Source organism: Verruconis gallopava, assembly GCF_000836295.1.
Source record: "Verruconis gallopava strain CBS 43764 unplaced genomic scaffold supercont1.9, whole genome shotgun sequence".
Classification (NCBI taxonomy): Eukaryota; Fungi; Ascomycota; class Dothideomycetes; order Venturiales; family Sympoventuriaceae; genus Verruconis; species Verruconis gallopava.
This window is the reverse complement of record NW_015622145.1, coordinates 134,252-158,535: the sequence shown is the minus strand read 5'-3', so window position 1 is coordinate 158,535 and position 24,284 is coordinate 134,252. Positions and strand designations below refer to the sequence as shown.

The 24,284-nt window shown below is 53.6% G+C and overlaps 9 protein-coding genes across 9 annotated transcripts; 2 read left to right on the top strand and 7 right to left on the bottom strand.

Annotated features, from left to right (window-relative positions):
* Window positions 1-1,578: 1,578 nt before the first annotated feature.
* Window positions 1,579-3,321, top strand: PV09_03388 (uncharacterized protein). The gene has a single exon (XM_016356581.1). The coding sequence runs from the start codon at window positions 1,818-1,820 to the stop codon at window positions 2,487-2,489; it is 672 nt and encodes a 223-aa protein (XP_016215374.1). The 5' UTR covers window positions 1,579-1,817; the 3' UTR covers window positions 2,490-3,321.
* PV09_03387 (uncharacterized protein) lies at window positions 3,006-5,901 on the bottom strand. Its single transcript, XM_016356580.1, has one exon. The coding sequence runs from the start codon at window positions 5,718-5,720 to the stop codon at window positions 3,495-3,497; it is 2,226 nt and encodes a 741-aa protein (XP_016215373.1). The 5' UTR covers window positions 5,721-5,901; the 3' UTR covers window positions 3,006-3,494.
* Window positions 5,902-6,386: 485 nt separating this feature from the next.
* PV09_03386 (60S ribosomal protein L10-A) lies at window positions 6,387-7,588 on the bottom strand (the record flags this gene model as incomplete). Its single annotated transcript, XM_016356579.1, has 4 exons — window positions 6,387-6,557; window positions 6,617-6,681; window positions 6,742-7,132; window positions 7,550-7,588. 4 exons carry the CDS (start codon window positions 7,586-7,588, stop codon window positions 6,387-6,389), a joined length of 666 nt encoding a protein of 221 aa, XP_016215372.1.
* A 449-nt stretch (window positions 7,589-8,037) lies between these two features.
* On the bottom strand, window positions 8,038-8,841 carry PV09_03385 (60S ribosomal protein L30; the record flags this gene model as incomplete). The annotated part of the gene is made up of 5 exons (XM_016356578.1): window positions 8,038-8,116; window positions 8,176-8,195; window positions 8,395-8,402; window positions 8,493-8,574; window positions 8,701-8,841. 5 exons carry the CDS (start codon window positions 8,839-8,841, stop codon window positions 8,038-8,040), a joined length of 330 nt encoding a protein of 109 aa, XP_016215371.1.
* A 287-nt stretch (window positions 8,842-9,128) lies between these two features.
* Window positions 9,129-13,501, bottom strand: PV09_03384 (uncharacterized protein; the record flags this gene model as incomplete). Its single annotated transcript, XM_016356577.1, has 1 exon — window positions 9,129-13,501. The coding sequence occupies one exon, from the start codon at window positions 13,499-13,501 to the stop codon at window positions 9,731-9,733; it is 3,771 nt and encodes a 1,256-aa protein (XP_016215370.1). The 3' UTR covers window positions 9,129-9,730.
* A 1,517-nt stretch (window positions 13,502-15,018) lies between these two features.
* PV09_03383 (uncharacterized protein) lies at window positions 15,019-17,450 on the bottom strand. The gene is made up of 2 exons (XM_016356576.1): window positions 16,413-17,450; window positions 15,019-16,361 (listed from the first exon to the last, which is right to left on the bottom strand). Exons 1-2 carry the CDS (start codon window positions 17,335-17,337, stop codon window positions 15,490-15,492), a joined length of 1,797 nt encoding a protein of 598 aa, XP_016215369.1. The 5' UTR covers window positions 17,338-17,450; the 3' UTR covers window positions 15,019-15,489.
* Window positions 17,451-18,119: 669 nt separating this feature from the next.
* PV09_03382 (uncharacterized protein) lies at window positions 18,120-18,494 on the top strand (the record flags this gene model as incomplete). Its single annotated transcript, XM_016356575.1, has 1 exon — window positions 18,120-18,494. The coding sequence occupies one exon, from the start codon at window positions 18,120-18,122 to the stop codon at window positions 18,492-18,494; it is 375 nt and encodes a 124-aa protein (XP_016215368.1).
* Window positions 18,495-19,355: 861 nt separating this feature from the next.
* On the bottom strand, window positions 19,356-21,357 carry PV09_03381 (uncharacterized protein). The gene is made up of 4 exons (XM_016356574.1): window positions 21,170-21,357; window positions 20,206-21,119; window positions 20,084-20,153; window positions 19,356-20,027 (listed from the first exon to the last, which is right to left on the bottom strand). Exons 2-4 carry the CDS (start codon window positions 21,085-21,087, stop codon window positions 19,432-19,434), a joined length of 1,548 nt encoding a protein of 515 aa, XP_016215367.1. The 5' UTR covers window positions 21,088-21,119; window positions 21,170-21,357; the 3' UTR covers window positions 19,356-19,431.
* Window positions 21,358-21,978: 621 nt separating this feature from the next.
* On the bottom strand, window positions 21,979-24,135 carry PV09_03380 (uncharacterized protein; the record flags this gene model as incomplete). Its single annotated transcript, XM_016356573.1, has 2 exons — window positions 21,979-23,878; window positions 23,969-24,135. The coding sequence occupies 2 exons, from the start codon at window positions 24,133-24,135 to the stop codon at window positions 22,219-22,221; spliced, it is 1,827 nt and encodes a 608-aa protein (XP_016215366.1). The 3' UTR covers window positions 21,979-22,218.
* Between the last annotated feature and the right edge of the window lie 149 nt (window positions 24,136-24,284).

Genomic DNA, 24,284 nt, shown 5'->3' with positions numbered 1-24,284 from the left:
AGCGCACGCCATGTACGAGTAGAAGGTCTCGATCTGTATCTGCATCCGCATACGTCCTGGTGCATCATGTGCGTTGGAGTGTGTGGCAGCGCAGACGACGGCCCCGACGGCTGTCCAACCGACACAACACAATTCAGCGATGCATCGCTGCACGGCGCTGTTCAGCTCGAAAGACAGATTAGTTGATGATGATGATTGTTCGTATTGTTGGTCTGGCTTTGTTATCGCATCAGTCATCATTTCCTACGTCGCTATCGACTCCTCCCATGTTCCCGTATCTCCGTATCACTCATCCTCCCTCCATGCGACGCGCCCCAACACCAATTCTTATTAGTCGTCCAACATAACCGAGCAGCGCGCCCTTGTGTGAGCAGCCTCATCGAGACGTGTTGGTGTCCCGCCAAATCGAAGGAAAAATGACAATTCTTCAGCTCCTGCAGGCTTGTTTATTTTTTTTTTGTTCCGTTGGGGATCAGCACATATAACACGCCTCCCCGCCCTACCGCTCTCGAAGCACATCAATAGCAATGAAGTATTTTGGGAGTGTGAACCATGTGTGACACCATCACGCACGCCACTCGGCCTCTTGTGTGGCTCTCTTTTTCTCGCTCTTCCCAACCGAAATCATGCGCACGTGGAGGTACGAGCTCTCATTGAGCCACATACCCGGCCTTACGAGCTTGAGAGTCCCAACACATGCCGTGCCCGGTGTGGGTGTTTTGGACGTGAGGCCGTCTTGCGGTCGGTATTGACAAGAAGCAGCAGAGCCAGAGACGAGGCTGGCTGCTCATCATCGATACTGCGCTGCGTCATCATACCTGACTGCTTGTGCGATCTACCACCACACCACCGTTCTGGCTGTGCATTTGTCTTCTCGCCTACCCAGCCAATCCTGACCACGTCCACCGTCATCGGACGCTGGTCAGAAGAGCGAAGACTAAACACCCGGCCCTAGCCACGTCCCGGCCGTGGATATTGTGCGGCAGAGACGAGCCTCCGGGCGACCTCGACCAGGCGGAAGCACGACGCGAACCGTCCCGAAGTCGACTCCTTCAGCACTACATTTCCACACCACCCAGCCCATCTCCATCACGTTGAGCTGCCTGAGCGAAGCGAGCATTTCCGGTGTGTACGGCGGTGGGCTCTCGTAGACATGGCCGCTGCTCCACGACTCTCGCACGCGTGTTAGGCTCAATTGCACGTTGATTCAGATCTCGATTGCGTGCTTGTGCCGTCTCACAGGCCCTCCAGATGCTGTCCTGTCTTGTCCGGTTTAGCGTGTATGTCGCCGGCGTGAGCAGCGGGGCGAGCGCCGCCCTCGCACTGCCAGAGCCAGTGCCGCTTGCCCCGCAATCCTTCCGCAGGTCTGCGGTGATGCAAACCTCTGTTGCAGAAGGCCAGTCCTGCAGTCAGGCAGTGGGTCCAGCGCTGCAGCCGGAGGGGGCAGGCGGATGATTTAGGCGCCTCGTCGGGGGATCGCAGGGGGGGGGACCCGCCAAACCTGGCTAAGCCGCGAACTCGCTGGACTCTCGTGCTTTTGCTCGGTTGCTTTTTTTCCTCTAGCGCGACTGGCTGCAAATCCACTGTCGTCCTCTTCTGCATTGTACCTGACTTGCCATTTTGCACACATACCGACGTGCCCACACGCTGAGTCCTTTCCGCCGTGCCCGTCATCTCGCCGTCGCACACAGCTCCGCGTGCTTGAGCCAACCAAGAGCACGCACATTACACCACGCCACAGTTCGACGAACGGCCTACCAGCGTACTCTTGCTGTTCGTTCGCATCTCGAAGCCATCCGTTCGGTCACCCTCTCGCGATGGCCGCAATGTCGAACCCTATGCAGCCCACTCCCGGCGGAGGCGGAGCAGGTCCTTTGCCAGCCCACGCAGCCATGAATCCCGCTTCCGCAGCAGCTGCAGCGGCAGCAGCCTCCGCTCACTCGAACCCAGACTTGGACAAGCAACGCGTCGCCCTGATCCTCGACATTAACTCGCACCTTCTCGAGACAATCCAAGCGCTGCAGGCCAGCGGCAAAGGAGGTGACGTGCAGTCGCAGTCGAATGCGTCCGCACCGGGTTCGGCCTCTCCAGATGGTAGCGGCGCCGGTGCAGAGCACAAGAAGCCGTCGCGCGAATACGTCGAGCCCCTCCGTCGCATGCAAGCCAACCTCGCTTACTTGGCCTCCCTCGCCGAGCGCCATCAGAAGCCCAATGCTACTCCCTCCAACGCACCACCCTGGCCACAGATCATGACTGCTCCGCCGGGCGACGAGAAGCTCGCAGCGATGTACAACCGCCTGCAGTCCTTGTTTCCCCAGTGGAAGGTTCACCAGCAGCAGATGCTGCAGGCTGCCCAGGCCCGCCAGGCCGCGTCCGGCGCCCAGCACCTACAGCAAGCCGGTGCCATGCCCGTTCCAAATGCCATGGTTGCAGCCCATGCGCCCGGTTCGGTCGGTCCAGCAGCTGGCGATACCACAAATATGGGTTGAAATGCCTTGTTCTCATATTTTTCTTCTATATTGTTCTCCTATGCGGACTCCGAGTCCCCATCCACACTTCTACCTTATGCTCTCCTCCTTCCCTTCGCTCTCGCATTGGGCGCCTCGGGAAGACGATGTTCATCTCCTTCCAAGCATCATTACCGTACCACACAATCGATTGTCTTCCTCGCTACATGCAGCAGCTGTGAGGCGGTCGAACATTGGCTATCGATCCGTAAATGCTCTTGGGCTATTGCTTCTCTCCCAGACGAGCGAAAACGCATTCTCTGGTGCGAAAGCATGGAGCAGCGTCCTCCATATTACGATAGGGGAAATGACGTCGAAAACGTCCTCTTAACGCTACTGCGGTATCGACTCGAGCGTTTCCGCATTGTTGTCACCTGGCAGGCCTTGATCAAAAGGCACGAGCTGGAGACCCCCCTGCCGCCGTACACTGTCGATGCGGCTTTCGTCGACAAAGCTGGCTGACGACTTCAGAGTCGTGTTGGGAATCAGGTCTAAATCGTGGGCTCCGCGCAACCGGGCCCGTCGCTACGTCTAGCTCGGGATGGGCAGAGATTAGGTTGAACTGCTCGAGAGGATGACGGACGTGACGGATGAAATTGGCATGCTTCCGTTGATGAGTTATCCAGAGTGACTGATGCTCGTGAGCGTCGGCCGCACAAGACAAACAATTGGGATACATTGGGCTCTGAAACGGCAGCTGCCATTAGTACTTTCAGTAGTAGTCGTAGTAGTACAGCAGGTGCAATAGTAACGATACTAGTCGCGGCAGAAGCAGCGTCGTCATCTGGCCCCAATTCATCCATGTCTCAGTCCATCTTAGGAACATACAAAAAGTTAACAAAACACCGCGCTGCTTCGCTCACTTCCCGCTTTCGATTCTTGGCTCGCTCATCTCAGCACAAGAGGGCGGGAAACACGAGGCACAAGGCACAATGCGAAAGGCGTGCAAAACGGCACCTCCCCCGCGGGGCTCCCCAGACTCCAAATTCATTTGCCCTTTTGATCGTGATACCGATCGAAGAACTCCAACGTCATGGCCGCCAGCAGACACGGCACCTGGCCGCGGCCGTCGACCCAAAAGTCAACCAGGCCCTTGATCTCGTTGGCGAACTCGCTTCTGACGCCGCCGCTGATCTTCATCGTTGCGTTCTCGCCGTCGAAGACGATGAAGTTGCCCGCTTCCTCGGCGGCGTCGTCGGCGTCGTCATCTTGTCGTTTGCTGCCTTCGCCACCGCCTCCGCCACCGCCACTCTTCCCCTTCTTGCCCGGGTGGAACATGGAGGTGGCCTTGACGCGACCGTTCGGCTGGAACTCGAGCTTCCAGCCGAGCAGCGAGTAGACGGCCTCACGGAACTCGTGGGCCTTCGCGGCGAAGATATCGCGCAGCCGCTTCTGAGCCTTCTCCTTGGACGCCAGCTCCTGCTCCTTGGCCTGCAGCGCCAGCTGCAAGCTATGCAGGCTGGCCTTGGGGATCAGTACGTCGCTAATGGCGCCAGAGTCGGCGGCAGTGGTCGGCAGCCGGCCGTCAAGCTGGGCTCGTAGCGTCTCGTTCTCCTCGCGCAGCGCGTCGAGCGTCGACTGCTTGATGGCCTGCACTTGCGCCGTCGGATTGTTCCGCAACTCGAGGATGCGGTGCCGCGACGACTTGTCGGACCGGAGGCCTTCCAGCTGCTTCTTGTGTGCCCGCGCCTCAGCCTCCAGCACTTCCGTCCGCGTCTTGTACTTGGACATCTCCTCTTGGAGTTTGCGGTTCTTGCGCAGGAGCTCGCCCACCCGTTCATCTGGCGTATCGTCGAGAGACCGCTTTTTAGACGCCGCAGGTGTCGTCGGCGTCTCCTGCTTCTCGATGGCGCTCAGTTCCGCGTGCAACTTGTCCAGCTCAGCGCGATGCTCGTCCACGAGGTCTTGGAGCTCCTTGATCTTCTTGCTGACCTGCTCCGAGTGTCTCTCCGGGTGGAACTCTTGCTCCTCGTCATCCATAGCTTTCAGCTGAGCACGTAGGTACTCACTCTCCTTTATAGCCAGGGCCTTTTGTCTCTCAAGTCGGGCTCTTGCCTTGGCGTCGGACGTGCCACCGGTTCCGCCACCGGCAGCGGTAGCAGCTTTCAGTTGCTCAACCTCGGTTTGCAAACGAGCCCTCTCTTCTTCGAGATCGCGAATCGTCTCGTCCTTTGCGTTCAATTCGGGCTTCACCGCGCCCAATTGCTCCACCAGGCTCGCATTTTCGATCCGCTGCTGCATGAATGCCCGTGCCAAGTCCGCAGGAGATTCAAACTGCTCGTCTGACAATTGACCGTCCAGGTAACTAGCCCAGCTGTTCTTCTCCTCTTCGAGCACCTGCACGCGAAGCTGACACTGCGCGAGCTCGTCCCGCAGCGTCTGCATCATCTTAAGCTTTGCCTCCAGCCCTCGCTTCTCCTCCTCCACAACCTCAAGGCTCTTGTGAGACTTTCGGTACTCCGCCAGCTCTGCACTCTGTGCCCTGTTCGTCTTTTCGAGCCTCTTGATCTGTGTGACCTGCTCGCTCAGTTGCCTCTTCAGCACGTCTACCTCCTCGCTGCCACCGGCAGCCTTCAGTGCGACGATCTCACTCTCCAGCTGGCCAACCTGCGACTCCCTCTCCGCGAGCTTCTGCTGCGCCGCCTGTGCCGCCGCCACCTGCGTGTCAAAATCCTCCCGCAAGAGATCAAAGGACCTCTGCAGCGACGCGTACTTGGCCTCCGTTTCCACCATGCTCCTGCCGTTCTCGCGCTCAAAGTTGGCAAGCTGCTCCAGCGCCTCGTCCCGCTCCTCTTCCAGCGCTGCCTTTTGCCCCGTCACGGTCCTCAACCTGCGCTCGAGATCCGATTTCTCATTTGTGGCCATCGCCTGCGCGTCCTGCATCTCCCGAAGCAGCGCATCGTACCGCCTTTGGATCGCGGCGTTCGCAGACTCAAACTTCTGGCTGCGGCGGAAGTCTTCTTCAGCTTTCTCTTGCAGCCCACGCACGTCCTGCTCGTGCTGCAGCTGCGTCACTTCCTTCTCCTGCTTCAGAGTTGCCAGCTCGTATTCGAGCGTCCGGATGCGCGCATGCAGCTCTTCGGTTGGCAAGGACTGCGGGAGCGGCTGATTCTGTCGGTAGTCTTCATGTCGCTTCGCCCGAGCTTTGGGGGGCGACGGCGCGTCGCCGCCCGCTAGAAAATCGTATTGGGGTTGATTGCGTATCGACGCCATGCTTGCGCGCGGCTGCAGGATGAAAAAGCTTCCAGGCTGACTTTAAGGAGACAAAGACACCTTTCGGCGGCGTTGGCCCGCAGGTCCTGTCTTCCACAATGAAGGCCTATGGAAGTCTTGCGCCAGCCAACTTTTGCAGAATGACAAAATCAGCTGTAGTATCCGTCGTCGGTGCTGACGGGGGAATGTTTTGGTGGAAATGAGCCACAAGTCAACACGCAACGCCACGAGGCATCGGAACCCCTGCACGTCCATCGCCTCGTCTGCAGCCTCACCACAATTCTGCGTAGGAACATTATGAGCCTAAATTGCTAAATACCAGAGTTCGGGACACATAACATGACCCGGAACTACACGAGACGTCTCTTGAATATCTCTTCTGTAATCTTTGCCTGTTGGACTGACCATGGGGAAGGCGAAGCAAAAGATGGAGTGGATCAAAATCAGGAATGAAATTGAAGAACGAATATAACACGCCCATAGTTTGATTCATCTATCGACGCTATCGTTGGTAAACAATCGCGGTGTGACCGCAGCCACTCGACTGCTGTGCGTGTCTTATGTGATCGCTTTGACTCCACGAGAACCCATGTAGAACCCATAATTTCATGCTTCGAAATGAAACTTCAAACCATTGCCGTATCCTTTCACCTACAAACAATGCATTTATGCACCGACGCCGAAGGCACCTGGGAAGCGCTTCATGTTGTAGGCAAGAGGACCCTTGTTCTTGAGGAACTGAACATAGGCGCCATCTGGCTTGAAGTGACCCTCGCTGCGCTTGGCAATGTACTCCTCACGGTCAAGAGGTGTGAAACCCCACTTCTTGCTGATGATCTAATATTTTCTGTCAGCTGCATATATCCCTTGTGGTTTTCATGCATGTTGCGGCTTACAATCTTTTGTCGGCCTGGGAACTTGTACTGAGCACGGCGGAGAGCCTCAATAGCAGTGGCACGGTCTAGGCAGACAGTCAGCGATACTTTGTTGCTCATGAAAAGTAGGCCTGAGTAGAACTTACGAGCATCCCTGGTCCTGACGGACAGGATGATCTGGCCAATGTTCACACGAGCCACGAGACCGTTTGGCTTGCCGAAGGCACCACGCATACCAGTCTGCAGTCTATCGGCACCAGCGCACGACAACATCTTGTTGATACGGATGACGTGGAATGGATGAGTGCGGACGCGCAGGTGGAAACCTTCCTTGCCGGCAATCTTAACGAGGTACTTGTTGGCGCAGATACGAGCAGCTTCAAGCGCCTCGGAGGACAGTTGTTCATATTCGTTGGAGACGAGGTGTACGCATGTCGGGAAGTCGTCGACAGACGCACGCTTGCGACCCAGGTCGTAAATGCGGATCTTGGCGTCCGGCACACCACGGTTAAACCGCGACTTGGGGTATGGCTTGTTCTGTGAGGTTGGTCAGCGTCGTGTCTACCAGAACTATACATTGTTCCAAGAAGACTCAGAGCATAATCATGGATGAGCGACGGTAGTTGAATTTGTCAATTACGATGCGCGAGACCGGCCAAGTTGATATACCGTTGGAGGTGCGAGTGTGTTTGCCTTTCTGCGACCGCTACGACTCGTAGTTGCTCTACATGGAGCAGCTCGAGCTCGCTCGATATTTCGTACTCGAAATGGCCACCTCCAGCTCTTGCTAAGCGAACTTCATCAACATGCAAGCCAAGGCGAGAGATAACCGCAACGAACCTACGTTCGTAGATCGCTCTCGTCATTGGCATCTCATCACGTCCTGTCGCTCATCCGTGCTCAATCGACACAAAATGGCTGGAATCGCCCTGTCAGCCGGCTTTTGAAACGTACCTTGCAGTAGCGGTAGCAACGAGCTGGACGTCTGGCCATTGCTGCTGATTTTTCCTTTGGAATACAACGTTGTGGGTGTAGAAGAGGAGAAGCTGGAAGGATTCGAAAGTTGATTTCTAAGGCACAATGCGTGGCGGAGTGTATTAGGTAAGCACACACCTACAACCAAATTTCGAACATTCACTGAATTTGTGGGGCACGTGACTTGACACCAATACTCTCAAAGGGAAGCCCGATTGCAAGATCTAGATCAGCTTTTGCGGACGCTGACATGAACTTTTGAATTGTTGTTCAGATGGTATTGAAAGCAAAGATGCTGCTAGCTAAAGAAAAGTTTTGGCTTTTTTTGCAAGCCTTCGATCTGCTACGTGGAGCGTGATCGCCTTTCAGCATCAACAGCCTTTCTGTCCCAGCGCCAACGCCCGAAATGCTTCATATCAAAGCGATATTGCCTACTCCATACATCCCCCAGTTTAATCCACCCACATCTAAGCAGTGTTGGTCGACAAGATATCCGAGTCACCAGCATCCAGGATGGCGAGCGTTGAGCATCGGAAGAGCTTACCACTGCATCGGGATTAGCAGCCAATACACGCACCAGAGATGTTCCACAAGACAGCACGTACCAGGCAGTGCCAAGCTCAATCTTCAGATTGGCAATCAACACGTTAGCAAAACAAAATCGCGTCTAACAGCCCTCCAAAGCCTTTTCGACGCCCAAAGACTTTTTCGCAGGGCAAGCCCTCGAGATGCTTAGACAGCAATCTGGTCTTTGGGCTCAAAAATGTACTTGTACGAGGACTTCACGGTACATGCAGCGGGGCTTGTTCGTTTTTTCAGCTTACATTGTTTCCTGTGGCCTTTCGTCAGCGCGTCCTCTCAACTAGAACACAAAACTGGCTTGCCGCCGAAAGATTAATAGATGAAAAGAAAAGAGCCATACCAGAAAAGTGGTGCACGTTGGTCTTGCCAAGCATAGAGTAGTACTCCAACTCGGATTTCCTCAACGGAGGGGTATTGCCAGCCTGTCGATGCCACAAAGTCAGTCTTTTCTATTCCCCGTGCCGCGAATTGAACGATCCAATTTCCTAAGGCCTCTTTTCTTTTGGCTGTTCTTCTATTCGCGTTTAGGAGTGGAAGCAGGTGCGTACAATGATGACGAGCTTGGCCTTGCCTGAGCGCAGGCTCTTGAGCGTCGACTTGTAGCCGAGCACAACCTTGCCGGACTTCATCACAAGCGCCAGGCGCGAGTTGATGCTGTCGGCGGTCTTCTTCGACTTCTTCGGGGCCATTGCTGCAGTATATATGTGAAAGGGAGAGTGGTTGGAAGGTTGCCGGGACGATTGTGGTGGTCGAAGTGTTGTCGCTGGGAGGTCTGGACTAAAAAATCCTCGTTCGGTAGAGCAGTGAAATTGTGTGGGTGGGACGCACAAACTCTTGGCACAGCTAAAACGGACTCCATAATTGAGTCTGCAATACTGTTATTATCCTTAAAGAGTTCTCATCGTGGAGTGGGACTTTCAGATCATTCTCTGATTATTCGAATTTAAGATTAAAAAAGGTCGAGACACAATGATGGCAGAAGAGGTAGTACCCCAAAGTCATAGCTCATGCTTTGAGATGTATCAAGCACTGAAACTTGCAAATCAAAGCCAGGAGGCGAGCAAGACGAAGGACTAAAATTGGACGCTATAGTTGGTATCTAAAAGACTGTTTTGGGGGATATCATGCTTTTCCAAGAAAAAAAGAGCAGTATTGGTTTCACATAATAAAGCCGCCTCCCCCTTCCCACGTAGATGGTGGGATAGAAAAATGCACGCATGTGTCATTCTTCAAAGACAAAGCTCCCGGATACATAGCCTTGCACTCCGCTCCATGTCGACATTGTGCAGATGACAAGAAAAGGAAAACCCGATCACTCAAAGACCATTAAACACCGTGCTTCAGGTTCATCTTTAAAGGGAGAAAAACGATACCTGCGCGAAGCTAGGAGAAAAGGAGAAAACGTGTTGATATTGCTCATGAACTTTTCATTTTCTCTCCTCTCGCATTTTGAGTTCATGGCAAGCAGAATACAAGCAGTGATTTGATTAGCTGATTGACGTATAGATGACAATCAAGCACTAATGTCATCGTCGTTGTCGCCCACGTAGGGGAGTATATAAAGCACAAGACATGTGCTCAATTGCGCCAGCGCGGCCTCTCATCTGTGGTTCCCGTGCTGGTACCAAATGCCATGCTCGCGCGTTTGCCCAAGCCGGCCCTGCTCGTGCGCCCGTTCATCGCTGCTGTCGCGGCAGCTGTGGCAGCCGTTACGTCGCTGCTCACCCGCTTCGGCTGGGGTAGCATGCTAGCGCGTCTTCCTGCCTGCGACGTGCCTGGCCTGGTGGTAGTGGTCGACCGCTTAGCCGTAGGGCTTGCTTCAATGTCAGCATCTGTGTCATCACGCTGGGACATGGCCGTGCTCGTTTTGCGACTGTGATTAACAATTGTTGCCGTCGAGGACGTTGATGTCGTGGAGGGCGCATAGTTCGACGTTGGTGTACCCGGAATCGAGTAGATCGACGCCCGCGGGAGGTGTGACGTTGTACGTTGCGACGATGGTGGTGGGTGTGACAACGGGGCAGTTCCGGTCTTAGACGGCAGAGAGGGTGTGGATTGCTGAGTGCGCAGTTTAGGCGCCGTACTCGAAGACGCCGAAGGGGTTCTGCTCGTCGCGATTGCAGAAGGAGGACGCCGACCTATTACAGACGGCGGTCGGAGACCGGACGCGCTGCTGTTGGGTCCAAGTGGCGAGCCGTGGTGGCTACTCGACGCCGTGCGCGGCGAAGCGACGGCTGGAGGCACCTTCCTATACGGCGAAGGCGTGGTTGCTGAAAGCGGCTTAAAGTTGTGTCCTATCGGTGTGTCATTCAGGTTCGTGGATGAGTTCCACCTTGGCTTGGTCGGCTTATTTGTTTCGGCGCGTGAGTCGGCTCGCGAGTCGGCTCGAGAAAAGCTCCGTGCTGGTGTGGGCGTTGAGTAGAGTCTGGACGAGACGCCTACACCAGGCCTTAGATCCGCGACGCTCGATCTTGACAGAGGTGTCTTCCGCGGTATACCACTCGTGCTGCTGGTAAGCGATGTCGGCAGACTTGAAAGGCGCTTCCCAGCGGTCGTTCTCGCGGTCGTGCTGCTTGCAAAACTACCAGTCCTCGACTTCGCGTACGGGGTTGACACGCCTTGGTCGCTGCTTTGCCGGCTTAGTAAGACAACCGAAGAAGCAGGCGAGCTTCCGGGCGTGTCGACCATGCTGCTTGTGACAGAACGCTGCTCTGATAGAATCGTCGAGATTGAATCCCTGAGTTGGTGGTGAAGCTTGCTGACCTGCAGCTGCTCGATGGCAAAGTCCATGCCTTTGATATTCGCTTCGAGCTCTGTCCAGCGTCTCTTCATGTCGGCCTGCAGCCTAAGGATCTCGCCGTTGACCGTCAGCCGCGTCTGCACGCCCTTGTCAATGATTCCGAGCACCTGCTGGATGGCTGGGCCATAGTGCTCTTTCTTCGCCTCATAGCTCTCCAGCTTCTTCGCCAGAGCTGCCGGGTTCGTGTGCTGAACGCCTTCCTCGAGAGCTTCTCGCAGCTTCAAGATGCTCCTATCCACCGACTCACACATCTTGAGCGCCTTCTCGCTCGCCTTGCGGAAGATGATGACCCACCTATCCTCTCCCAATTCCTTGCGCAATGATTCTGCGTCTGCGTCGATCTTCTGGTACTTTGCCTCCAGAAACTCGACTCGCTTCTCCAGCTCCTCGCATCCGGTCGGGAATGTCTTACGCGCCCTCTGCACAAACGCACTCAGTCGCATGGGGAAAAAGTCAAGCGAAGCACGCAAGGGCTGCATCCGGGCGAAGAGGCTGACCAAATTCTTGTCTTCGTCGCTCTGCTGAGGTTGTGGCGACGATGCTGCTACTGCCGCATCTCCCTTGAAGCGGGATGTGCTGGCTGCGGCGCTTGCGCTTCTCGAGGGCGCTTCTTCGACAATGGTCTCCAGCTCGTTGATGTCAAGGACTTTTCCCGGCTCCGCCATGGCGTCCAGGATGCCTCGATGTCTCCTCTCCTCCATCTCGAAAATCAGTCTGCTGAGCGCCTCCATCTCCTGTCCAATCTCTCCGAGCACCGTGTTCCACAGTTCTTCCCACTCCATCGCCAGCTCGACTTGTTCTTTCACGCCCTTCAGCACGTCTTTGATGTCCTTCCAGTCCTTCAATATTCTCTCCATCCTGTCCACGACGCCTTGCAGTTCTTCCGCGCCAAGGCTGGCAATGTCGTCTCGCGTCTCGAGCTGCTCGATTGCGCTGACGTACACGTCGATCAGCCCCTCGAACCGGCTGATAGCTGCATCGACGTCGCCCAGGCCATCCCGGCCGCCCGCAGCCGCCCATTCGATATCGTCCTCAGCGTCCAGACCCTCCAGCACTTCCGTGACCTTCGTCATCCATATTCGTATCTGACCGGAGGCATCGTTCAGCGCTCGAGCCGCAGCGGAAGAGGTCGGTATGGCTGCTATGCTTGACGCCAGCGAGGCCGCGGCGGGCAGCTTGATCGAAGTAAGCTGGGAGATTTGGTTTGAAAATGACGCCCTTGACAACGTGTATATTGATGCCGTGCGCGATAGGTTGCCTGGGTTGAAGTATGGATAGTTGTCCTCCTTCGTGGGACTGTCTTGCGCAAAAGGCAGATCCTTTGGTGGAGGCGTTGGAGGTTGGACGTCGTCCTCGAGCACGACGACACCGTTCCGCGACGTGCCTCGAGACTTGCCCAGCTCTGGCAGTCTGTACTTTTGCGTGTCCGCGTGCGGGTCCGGCTCCGGCTCCGAGTCGGACGGCACCAGCCTGTCGCTGATGCTGACGATTGACGAAGCATCGCTCTCATGCACCATGGCCGCCATTGAGAACGCTGCGCCGCCCAGGGCGGGCTCCAGGTTCAGTTCCAACCGCGGGGCCGACGACGCCGAGCGAGGCGAGGAAGTCGACGCGGTGGTATCGGTATTGCTGCTTCTGCCGTGCTGTGGTGGTTTCAGTGGTTGCGGAGACGATGGTTGCCTGCCAGACCAAGGCGTCCCTCTCTTGCTCACGACGATGTTCCTGTTTTGGTGGTGCAAGCTCTCGAGCAGTTGCAGCTGAGCGTCCGGTATTCGTCCAGGGGCGGGCGTCCGGTCGGAAACGGCGTCGGCGGCGTCCCTAACGTTTGCGGAAGCAGCCGTGCGTTTGAGCGCGCTGAGCAGATGGAGTCTCTCGAGCAGCCGGGGCGAGATCTTTCGCAGCGAGCGTTTTGTGGCTGTGGTCACGACGCTGGCAACGGGGGTAGTGGCCGTGGAGGCGTCGGGAGCGCGTGGCGACAGCGGACGATAGAACGGATGCGAGGGATTAATATCAGGGGTGCTGATGTTGTTGTGCTGGTGGTGCTGGCGGAGTTGCTGGACGGGGTCCTCGCTTGTGACGTGTTGTTGGGGGGTGGCAGTGGCATTGGCTGTGCGAGCTGCAGCAGTGGGTGAGGTGCAGTAGCTGGAGTCGGTCAGAGAGCGACTCGCTGCAGGGCCTGTACGACCACCCGAGCTGCCACTACTTGGGGAGCGGGAGCTGGTGCTGGCGCTGGTGCTGGAGCCGAAGCTGGTGCTGGTGCTGGTGCTGGTGCTGGTGCTGCCCGTGGCTCGCGGTTCTGGTGCCGGTGCTGGTCCCGGTCCTGGTGCTGGCCCAGCACATCCACCACGAAACCCAGCAGCAGCGGCACCAGCTCCATCCTCAGCATCTACACCAGCATCCGCCCCAGCCTGGGCCCGCCCCTTCACGTAGTCGCTGGCAAGGTCCTGCCCATCTCCACCCGTCACGGCTCCATCCACGCCCAACAACCACAGCCGAGGCCTTGTCGACGGCGACGATGCGACGACTCTCCCATGGACGTCGACAGGCATGGACGCGACCGCAAGCACGTCTCTGTCCGTATGTTGAGTCTGTTTAGCATCCAGACTACACAGGGGCTGGAGAGCTTGGGTGCAGCAGCTAGCTGGCCTCGTCCTTGGTCCTGTGTTTATTCTCTTTTCTTTGTTTCCTATTAACTCCCTTTCCTTTGTTCTGTTGCCCAAATTTCGCGCGACTGGATCTGGCCAGGGGTTGGGAAGCCCCAAACGCCAACGCAACGCTGATTCGAGCCTAGTGAGGTGATGAACGGCTTGAAAGGAGGGCGGGTACGGCCTCGATGTGTGCACAGGAATCTACCCTCTCTTCTCTCTCACACAAACGCACACACGCCCTCTCTCGCGCTCTCTGGGCTATGCCCTGACTGAGTGTGTATGAGTGAGTGAGCAGGTCAGTCAGACGATCGCACCTCGCCAATTATCCGCGAGTGAGAGATTGAATGTCAAAGAAGAAGGCCATTAGGAAAACGTGTCAAGCTGATGAGCTGTGCACGCGTTGAGAAAGTATAAAGCATCCGCATACACTCGCACAAAAGGACCAACCGTCCAATGGCTACAAAGCATCCAGTCGCACACGCACAGGGTCCAAGCACGCCGGACGCGATTGTTTACACTTTCTTTTCACTCGCTCATCTCCTGCTTGTTCATACAGCCGGTAATACAACTCCGCCGCTCAAATAAGACAAGTACTATGGCGACCCTACAGTCAGAGGGACGGTGCAGATAGCAACCGTTCGTGTGTGACACGTCTTCCCCTCAACACCCCACGACTTCGCGTCAACTCAGCAATAGAAGACGTAAATTTGGCCATCTTCGTCAGCATCCTCTTGCCTTCGTTGCCATGTCAAGCTGATATCTGAAACTTAAGCCTCATCCCAGCTCGGCTTTCCTTCGAGAACAGCACATAGCATTGCGTTCTTCTCTCCTACGACGAAGAAGTCAAGCACATGAACTCAACTTTCCGTTTCACCAATCTCCAATTCCGCCTCGCAGATCGATCAAGCCCTTTGACCAGGATCCGCGTTCTGGCAACGTGCAGTAGCTTAACCTTTTTTTTTTCTTGTTTCCCCCCTCCTGGTTTCGCGTTTCGCCACTAGTCCCGATTCTGTGCGTGTATAGGTAGGTGTGTGCATGTGTGTCTGTGTGCGCAAGTGTTCGCAGCGCTGCATCCCAACCGTGAACTGGCATCGCCCCTGTCGGTTGAGCATATCAGCGACATAGGCTGAGATCTGGGATGATGGAGGGGTACGGTGGACGGTGGATGGAACGATAGTAGGGAAGAAAAAATCAACCGTGCATGTAATACGCGTCGCGATCGTTGGAACGGATGATAGCTGGCTCAATGACAAGGGTCTCGACGAGTCCTACCTTCATGAACTAAGATGACCAGCATACTAGGGTCGCGAGCGAATACGTGGAGAGCAACTTTGTCATTGCCAAAGCTGTGGCAATTCAGAGGCGTGAGTTTGGCAGGCTAGCCTGTCGTGCACATTACTCAGAGTAGCTCGCACCACAGCCGTCAGAACCGTTTGGTAACAATGTTTGGTTTCAACATGAGGCACGTCTTAAGAACGCTGTCATGTTTAGAACAAAACACGGCCTTTGTGCTTTGCCTTGCATGCCAGTGCTACATAAAGGCGGCGCACATGAGCGGAATTTTCCGTCACCGTTACGCAAGAACTATATACAAGAATCTGTTGTGGAGCGAAGCTAACAAGAAGAAAACTAACAAAATAACTTCATCACTCCGGGAGTATCCAAAAAAGATTAAAAAAAAAACCAGCTAGGTCACTCTTGGTCCCTCTGAAAACATATCGTACGCATGACCTGCTCTGCGCACACTATTTCCCGTCCCAAAACCCTCTGCTTCTATCATTTCACTCAAACGTGTGCAGTCAAAAGAAAATGCGAGGATAAATATACGTTCCTGGCCAGTCCTCTCTCTCCGTACTTGTCCTTCCTCCAGGACTGACCGTCCATCAATACTACGCAACGGGAGTCAGTTCTGCCGCTGGCACCTCCAGGTTCGCAGTCCTCGGTCGCTCTGGTGTTTGCGGTTCTACCTTCAATGTCGGTGGCGTTCTCCTCGTCGGGCTAAGCTTTCCCTCCCACTCAGTCATTATCTCCTCACGCACACGCTGGCACCACCGTAATATCGTTTCGTCAAACTCACGCCATGCCGCCGGGTCCTCGCCATGCACGACGGCCATAACGTCCATATTCAATCGGACATCCCACCTTAGTTGGGCCGCTTTGATCCAGTACCGTAAGTTCTCGGCCATACGGTACGGTTTCGCCGTGTCTGTGTGGAAAATACGTATCTCCTCGAAGTTCCGCCGCGACTTACGCACTAGTTCGTTGTGCAGCTGGACAAGGCGCAAACCGTCATGGAAGAATCGCAAAAATGGCGTCGGCAGGTTGGCATCCCCCGCATCCGCTGGGTCCGTCCATATAGGCATTTCCTCGGGCCTTTCCATAAATGAGCGCAGAAAGAGCTCCTCCCGCTCTCGCTCCCTTCCCGTCCAGTCGCCTGTACGCCAGCACAGCTTTTCTCGCTCCTCCTGCTCCCGCTTCTCTTCGTCAATCTCGGACTGTATAAGCTCGCTTATGCCAACAATCCACGTCAGAATCTCGACCTTCTCGCCTTGCCGTATACCGCCCGCAAAATTTCGACTTGCCATCCGCTTAAGAATCTCGAGAGTCTTGTAAAGATCGTTCCGTATGTCTTTCTCAGACTTGAACTGGTAGAGCCGTTGAGGTTTCGTATGTGCGGTGTAGTAGTTACGCGCCGCGCGGATGGCAAGTGTGATTACGTCCAGCAGGTGAACGCCCTGAATCTCATGCCAGCCCTCTGTGTCTACCACTTGTTATTGGCTGTGATCCAATGTTTATGCAAATGAATACTCACCATCGGGGCTCTTGTCCGTCTCCTTGAGCACCTTCAGCGCGTCTTCCAACGCCTCAGTAAGTTCTCTCCGTAGCATCGTCAGATCGGGGGGCGGCGGAACGTAGATAGGCTTTTGGTTATATGTGCTCACCGTCGGCGGCAACATCATCTCAGACTCCCAATCGATTTCGGCCTCTTGGTCGATGGGGCTGTCGGTGAGCCCTGCGTCCGATATTGCACACGAGTCAGAAGCAGAAGCTGCCATGGTAGGTGAAAGCAGACCAGATTGCGAATATGCACCAGGTGTGTCCGCGTGAACCGTCGCGCTCGTCGACACCGCACGTGAATTTGAACCGCTGCCGATATTGCTTGACTTTCGGCGCAGCATCTCCGGGCGTGCGATCTGGGCCCCCTTGCCATCTAGCAGACCTGTCCGCGCAAAATAGTACTGCAGATGCGCGATCGAACCCAAGCTCATTACGCTCTCCCGATTCTTGGCAGACTCTGAATAAGTTGTGACCTGTGGGCGCATATAACCTCGCCGTTTCGTGGACGTGAGACCCGGGTCCGACAGCCGAGAGCTTGAAGATCGTCGCGAAGACATGGACGAAGCAGTGGACACGGACCGGTCCAGCTGCGGAACAGCGTCCATGGCCAAGGTCGGACTCAGAGTTAGGGGAGGCGAAGCCTCGCGCTCAAAAGATGCGCCGGCCAGGCTGGACATCTTCGTCGCCGCAGGAGGGGGTGTAGGAGCGCGGTCCGGATGTGGTTCGGCGTTGGAGGTGGAGGAGGCGGTGGGCGTGGTGGAGGTTGTTACCGAAGGGGACTGTAACCCGTTTGGTGACTTCTCTCCGTCGTTCAGACAATGAAGCGACAGCGGATCTTCTCTGAAGTTCTGCACGGTTTGCGGTTCGACCTCTCCTAAAGCCCTACCTGGTCGGTCCATGGCTTTTTGGGCACACGAGGAACAAAAAGCACAAGGCGTGGCAACTAGGTAGGTAGCTGCAGGAGAGGACCCGCAGATCTCGGTCAAAGCGGAGGTTCTTTCTTCAACGCACGCCCAAAGAGAGTTGCTCAGGGGTATGGTTACTGGACGGAGATTGTGCGTGGGCGCAGGGGCCTCCAATCCATCACGCATAAACCGTCCAACGGCCCAGAAGGTGGACCTGATCATAAGGCATTCTTTGTTCCCCTTCTGCGTTTCTCACAAGCTGGCCAGGAGCGCGGTAGCTGGTGGTTGCAAAGTGGCAAAGGGCTTTTGCTGGTGCAGGCGGCCATTCACTTTGCCTTCGCAGAACATCCGATGTTTCAAAAATGGCAGGTCGGACCCTGTGCTCACAAGTCTTTCAGACGGCACGCTCCTGCCCGTCGGGCGTGTTGCCAGGGTCCTGCCCCCAAGAACCGTACGCGCGCGAGTCTCGGGCTGTCGGCGCTTATTAAGCTGGAAGGCACGCGCTGTAACGTGACTGCCTCAGGACCAGCACAACTTTGCATGTCGGGCGGCACAAATGATGTCACCGTCCAACAACCGCGCGTTTCAAGAGTAACTGCGATCGTGTCATCAGCCCTTTCCGTCAATCGTGACTCCAGTCCGCAAGTCAAAATCCTGAATGTCAGTCCCACCTCCATCAGCCATCGCTACCGGAGGTGTGTTTTTGTAGACTCAGTTACCAACATGGACGGCAAACGTGTAAGGACCGTCGAGCAGACCTTAAGGTTTCGCCCAACATGACAGAAGCTGAAAAGATGGATCCCCGCAGATTGCCTTCAAAGTCACCGGCCGAGTTCAGGGAGTTTTCTTCCGGTATGCTCTCATCCATTTGTTGTGTTGTTCAATCTTGTCAGCGGGGAAGAGCACGTCAAACGACTAACGTCAAGCTATCTAGCCGCTTCACCATCAACCAAGCGAAGGCTCTTGGCTTGACTGGTTATGTGCAAAATGCCCGTGACGGAAGTGTCGTTGGTGAGGCTCAAGGGCCCGAAGACGATATCCAGAGATTAGTCGAGCAACTAAATAAAGGACCTCCGGCAGCGAAGGTCGAGAGTGTGGAGCTAAAGGACATATCAACAAAGACCGGCGAAACTGGGTTTGGCCAACATTAATAGAGAAGCCCTCGATGAACAAGTCGTTACTAGAGCCCTTTTAAAACAGGCCTATTTATAAGCAAGTGGAAACTCTCGATCTTCTCAGTCTTATCTCCTCTCAAGGTCTTTCGCCCTTTATCATTCCTCTGCGACGATTCAAAAAACTTCAGAGACAGCATTGCATTACTTAATTCATGGCCGACCATGTCTGCCAGTCTCATCAATTTTTCAGGCCTCATCCAGCATTCCAGTTCAGCGTCCCAGGAACTGTGAAACCAGAACTTGGAGCTAAGTTCTCAAGACCGCCAGTTGCGTTCGTAGCTTCTACTGTTCGTTGATGCAACAAATCTTAGTCATTCACTTGCCTCTGGTAACAACGGTTGTCCATAGCATGCATTTGAGCCCCCTTCTCACAGCGAAAAGATCGATTCAAGATGAAACAGATGGTGGTGTTCAAAAAGTGCTCAAACTTATCAAACATGCCGCATTAACCTTGGCCTCATTTTTCACCGGCTACTGTTGCAAAATGATTCAAGAAGACAAAATAGTCCAACTATTGAGGCTAACTTGCTTTCCTATTGCAAATGAATCAAGCTTCAAGGCAGCCCTGCTAGGTCTCATTTTCTGATTTCCATGAATTCATTCGCGTGATCTTAATTAAAAGCCGCGAACTCTTGTACCATGCATTGTCGGAAATTACAATGACGAGAATCTGCCTACGTAAGAAATTCCAGTCCAAAGAAGCACTAGTCTCCCAAGTGAGATCAGTCAGAATGACCTAGTAAAGCAGCGGTTACAGCGAAATGGGTCATTTCCATTAAATTTTTGTAGTTGTAGGAACAGATCGGCAAAAGTATGGAAAAGATAAGAGTCGTAATATAAATAGAAGATTGTTGATGACGGAAAAATATGATATTCTTCCATGCAACTACCGGTGATAATAAGCGTAGACACTCTAAAGCACGTATCTGAACATTGGTCCGTAATCTTCAACTGCCGTGTTGGCTTCCTTCTCAGCATGGGCATCTGCAGCAGCCGCAGCCCTCGCCTTCTGCTCTTCCAACGTGCCGAATCGCTTGTCCATCTGCTTGTTCTCCCACAAAAGCAAGGTCCTCAAGCCAATCACCAGTATCGTCGTAAAGAACATAAATGCGGCACAAATTGACTGGCCTTTGACGTAATACGGCCCCTCATTGGTAGGATACAGCCTGGTGCCGAGAACGGGTCCGCACTGTCCGATGAGGTTGAGTATCATGATACCAGCGCCGCGTCTGGTATCACTTCCTTGATTGTTTGTCGTCCAGGGCAGAATGTTTGCGATGCTTGGAAATATTCCTGCTGCCGCCAGAAATACTCCTGCGTACCTTGCTCCAACAGACTTACACACGGCAAGCATGACATACCCTACACCCCCGAGTGCAGAGAGGAAGATAAGCATCAAACCACGCTGCTGAGTTCTGTCCGCAATGTACGTAGAAAGAATCGTGATCAAGAAACTCAGGAAGAAAGGTGGTGCGGTTAAGCCTTGAGCTCGAACAGCAGTAAAGCCCACTTTTCACATGATCAGTACCTAAAGGCCATTCTCGGGACGCTTGAATTTCACATACTTTCCTTAAGAATCGTCGGCAAGAACACGGGAAGCGAAGAGAAGCTCACGTTCACGGAGAAATACATAAGCTATCATCGTTAACCAATCTCAGCTGCGTCCACTGAGCACAAGTCAACTTACTGCAGTGAACCAAGCTTTCGCGTCGGCGAACGTGGCCAGCACTTCCTTCAAGCTGACACTTCCAACGCGTTCAGTAGAACCAACCTGCCTTAAGCCACGCGCTTTTGCAATGGCCTTCTCTTCGGGCGTCAACGACCGTATTTGGTCTGGAGAGTCGGGCAAGAAGAAGTACGCGACGGGGACCATCACAAGCGTGGGAAGGCCTTCAACCAGGAACAAGATCCTCCAATTTGCGAGTTTCAGATTTTTACCGGATGTGATACCGTAAGCTAGCGCCCCGGCGAAGGTGTTGGCCAGTGGTGCTGCGGAGAGGAAGATACCCTGGCGAAAACCAATCTCGTGACGAAGATAGAAGAAAGAGAGCAGGTACGGAATGCCTGGTCCATACCCTGCCTCCGTCACTCCCATGAAAAATCGCAGGGCCATCTCCGCTTGCCATGAGTGGATTCCGGCTTGAACGGTGGACACCAAGCCCCAGCCAAACACACAGAACGCGGCCCAGATGTGGGGTGGGATGAGCTTCCAACAAAGTGCCTGCCACTGAAAGGTGATGTAGGAGATGTAAAAGATGGTCAGAAGCCAGTCGTACCGGTTGCCAACCAGATTCAGGTCTTCTGACATACCCGCAATTCTAGCATTGCCAATATTGGAGCGATCAAGAAAAGAAAGGAGGTAGAGTACCATGACCAGGGGAAGAACACTCCGATCAAGCTTTCTGACCACGCGTTTCTCAATGTCAGGATCGATATTTGGCTGCTCAGCGTTGGCGACGTCTCCACTGGTATGGGCTTGACCCTTTTCCAGCTCGCCAGATGAGATGGCCTCAGCTTGGATGGCATCGGCGTCTGCAGGCTTCTCCTTAGAAGCACTTGAGACCTCCATGTTGAATTATCGGAGCAAAATATCGTTGGACACTAAAGCCAGATTAAGTTGTACACCTTTGCATGATAGGGCTTCACCAAACCTTCTTGAATGCCCTTCATAAATCTTCTAGCACACGATCTATTCGAGGCAGCCTCTGTTACCCCCAAGAACACGAGGAATCAGAATTCCTCTTTGTATTTTCAGCGATGTAAACGTCTTTGCTTTGGCAGAATATGAGAGTTGTATTCGAGGACGTGCCTTGACTCAGATCCACAGCAACTCAATGACTGCGAGCTATTTTATATTTGTGCATCCAGCGCTCAGTCGTTCGATTTCCGCATATGTGTGGACCGTTGATGTTCGGTGCAAACGAGCAACGACGATCATTCTTCTAAAATCTGACCATGATTGGACGGGCGAAGTGCGGGGAAGTTCAAAGACAAGGCTTAATGAAAAGCTAAGTGAGCTTAGTACGCTTGTTTTGGTATCCGCCAACAGGGATAGGCAACTTTCGGAATTGAAAACACCGAAGTTTTGACCGAATGTCTACTACCTGTGGCCATTCTTGCAGCAAAAGAACAGCTACGAAGAGTTGGAATTCAAATGCAGACAGACCCCGTAGACTCAGATCTGTTGGCGCAATTGATTTCACGCATCCTATTGGCAAACACTCTACCATATTGGGTGAGAATACAGAGCATGCACAATTCTAAAGGAGTCTGCGGAAGAGTATCAAATTTGAGGATAGCATAGCCGCGTCTCGAGGCCGAATGCAACCTAATGATTAGCCGTGGGGATTCATCATTGAACTCCACAAATGAGGAGTTGGAGTTTATCCGCTCAACGTTAATATAGCGGATTGTTCTGTGACCCCGGCAGCGGATAAAGGACGTTGCTGGAAGAAGCCGGAGCAGAGTGGATTTAATACTAGTAAGTATCGACCTATGACACGTATTCAAGAGGGATAAAGAGGCCTAAAAACACTCCTCGAATCGAGGTGACTGTTCTGAAGTCGAAGACTGGGAGTACGTACAAACGGACCGCTGTCTTTGTTTAGTCCTCAGCCCTTCGCGTACTTGAAGCCTATATCACAAACATTCCAAGTCTTTAATCTTAATAATCCAGCAGACCTCAATAAAAAATGTCTTTTTAGTTTGCGGGGATCGCACTTTGTTGTACTATGTTTCCTTTCCCATCGTTCGATGAATTTGCTTCACATGAGACCAGATTCTTGAGGTCGCTATCTGAAGAAGTCCTGGAGGAGGGTTCCTTCAGCATTTGGGTCATGTGAACGCCTCTCTCTGAGCTAGAAATGAGGTTGTCCATGCTGTCCTCCAAGGCATTGTATTTTTTGAACTTCATCCAAAAGATAACACCCGTGATACCGCTAAGCACGGTGAGCCCAAGGTAGAAGTTTGGCAGGTTCGGGTCCTTCGCAAGCGGTGCTATCAGAGCTCCTAGAAGTGCTCCACCTGCACTTGTGAGAAGATACATAGCCATAATGAAAGACTTCATTGAGGCTGGCGCCTTGGTGTACGCGTACTCCAACCCAGTAATACTGGCGAAGATCTCACCTAAAGCGATCAGAATGTATGCTGGGGTCTGTACGGCAACATGAACATGATTGTGCTCAACTTTGCCGTCGGGAAGTTTGGCTGCTTCGCATTTGAGAGGATGGTCGAAACAAGGGCCAGCATTATAGATAGCCTTCTGAACAAACACAGCATAAAGCATGCCCAAAGTGACAATGAGAAACCCCCACGCAATTCTTGTTATTGGCTTGAACTGGATGCCTACTTTGCGCAGGCCTGGATAGAGGAGTCGATCACATATAGGTATGAATATAAGGATCGAAAAGGCATCTATGTTCTGCATGATATCGTTCGGTATACCATGTAATTCCATAGTACCGGCTTGGGAAACAAAGTTGTTGAGCATTTGTTGGAATAGGAGCCAGAACACTGGAAAGGCAACAAACACCTTGCACGCGACCAGCGCGCGCTTGAGTTCGTCGACGAATTCATCGTCCCAAGGCAGTTCGCTCGAGTGTCGTATCTTTTTCCGTAAAGATGGTTTTGCGCCGTCTAACCCTTGCTTGTGCCTCAGACCGATCCAACTAGCTTTGAATGCATGAACAACGACCGACCCTTTTGGAGGCTTCAAGACATAGTTTTTTCTACCTCCGACGAGAATCACGAAACCGACACAGAACATCAAGAAAGGAAGCAAGTACGCACTCCAGAAGCCAATGTGCAGCTCCAAGGTTGTTGTTGCCAGACCGGACAAACAGCCGATATTAATGCACATGTAGAATATCATGTATATGCGCTGAATCGTGAGCGAAGGGTCGACAATGACTCGCTCTCCAGAAGGCAATATCTTGATCCTCTGCGTTGTCTCCTGGTATTGTTCCGCGATAAGGGGAGACACATTGCTCTTGATTCCTCCAGCCCCGAGTCCGATTACAAGCATGGAGACAACGAGCCCGCCAAATGCATAGCCGGCTTCAATAGAGGCAGGTAGGGAGGTAACAAACAATATGAGGAGACCCACAGTATAAAACGATGCGAACAAAACGATGGTGTTGTATTTTCCAAGCCATTGATCGGCGCAAATGGCTCCCAAAACAGGAGTAACATAGCTCCAAGCCTGGAAGAAGTTGGTAAGTGCTGTAGCGGCTGACTGTTCAAGACCGAGCGCACCCAGTGTGCTGATTGGATGGATCGGATCAGCGATCCGACTCCCAAGTGGGTCTCTTGGCGGATCTGGATAATCCACTAGGATTATCCGGATTGATCCACCTGAGGCCCTTTATGGCGTTACTGAGGCTGTTGATTATGCCACATATGACTTAAAATAGAAAATATTTATGATGGTGAAGTGCTCGGATTGCTATTACTTTAAATCTATAATCTTAGCCTTAGCCCATGATTGCAAGCATTGAGTCGCTTGGATCGTTTGAGGCTTCAGGTGGTTGCGGTGCTTAGTCACCATATGACCTAATCGGCTGAACAAGCGTTCAGGCTCATCGCTCATCGCAGGTATTGACAGCATATCCAATGCCATTTTGGTCAGATATGGATATTCGATGCATCCAGTGGTGGACCACCACTCAATCGGCTTATCAGTGGTAACCAATGGCTGCATAAGGTACCGCTCGAACTCATCAAGGCCAATTGGTGCTTTTGAGGCTTGTGCCTTAATCTCAGCGAGGG

What these genes read in the sequence shown, in the direction of transcription:
- PV09_03387 (XM_016356580.1), bottom strand. Translation starts at nt 5,720, where the DNA reads ATGGCGTCGATACGCAATCAACCCCAATACGATTTTCTAGCGGGCGGC.
- PV09_03388 (XM_016356581.1), top strand. Translation starts at nt 1,818, where the DNA reads ATGGCCGCAATGTCGAACCCTATGCAGCCCACTCCCGGCGGAGGCGGA.
- PV09_03383 (XM_016356576.1), bottom strand. Translation starts at nt 17,337, where the DNA reads ATGGACCGACCAGGTAGGGCTTTAGGAGAGGTCGAACCGCAAACCGTG. An exon ending in GACGGACAAGAGCCCCGATG is followed by an intron (nt 16,362 to 16,412) that starts GTGAGTATTCAT and finishes AACAAGTGGTAG; the next exon opens with ACACAGAGGGCTGGCATGAG.
- PV09_03381 (XM_016356574.1), bottom strand. Translation starts at nt 21,087, where the DNA reads ATGGAGGTCTCAAGTGCTTCTAAGGAGAAGCCTGCAGACGCCGATGCC. An exon ending in CGAAAGCTTGGTTCACTGCA is followed by an intron (nt 20,154 to 20,205) that starts GTAAGTTGACTT and finishes TAACGATGATAG; the next exon opens with CTTATGTATTTCTCCGTGAA. An exon ending in GCCGACGATTCTTAAGGAAA is followed by an intron (nt 20,028 to 20,083) that starts GTATGTGAAATT and finishes TCATGTGAAAAG; the next exon opens with TGGGCTTTACTGCTGTTCGA.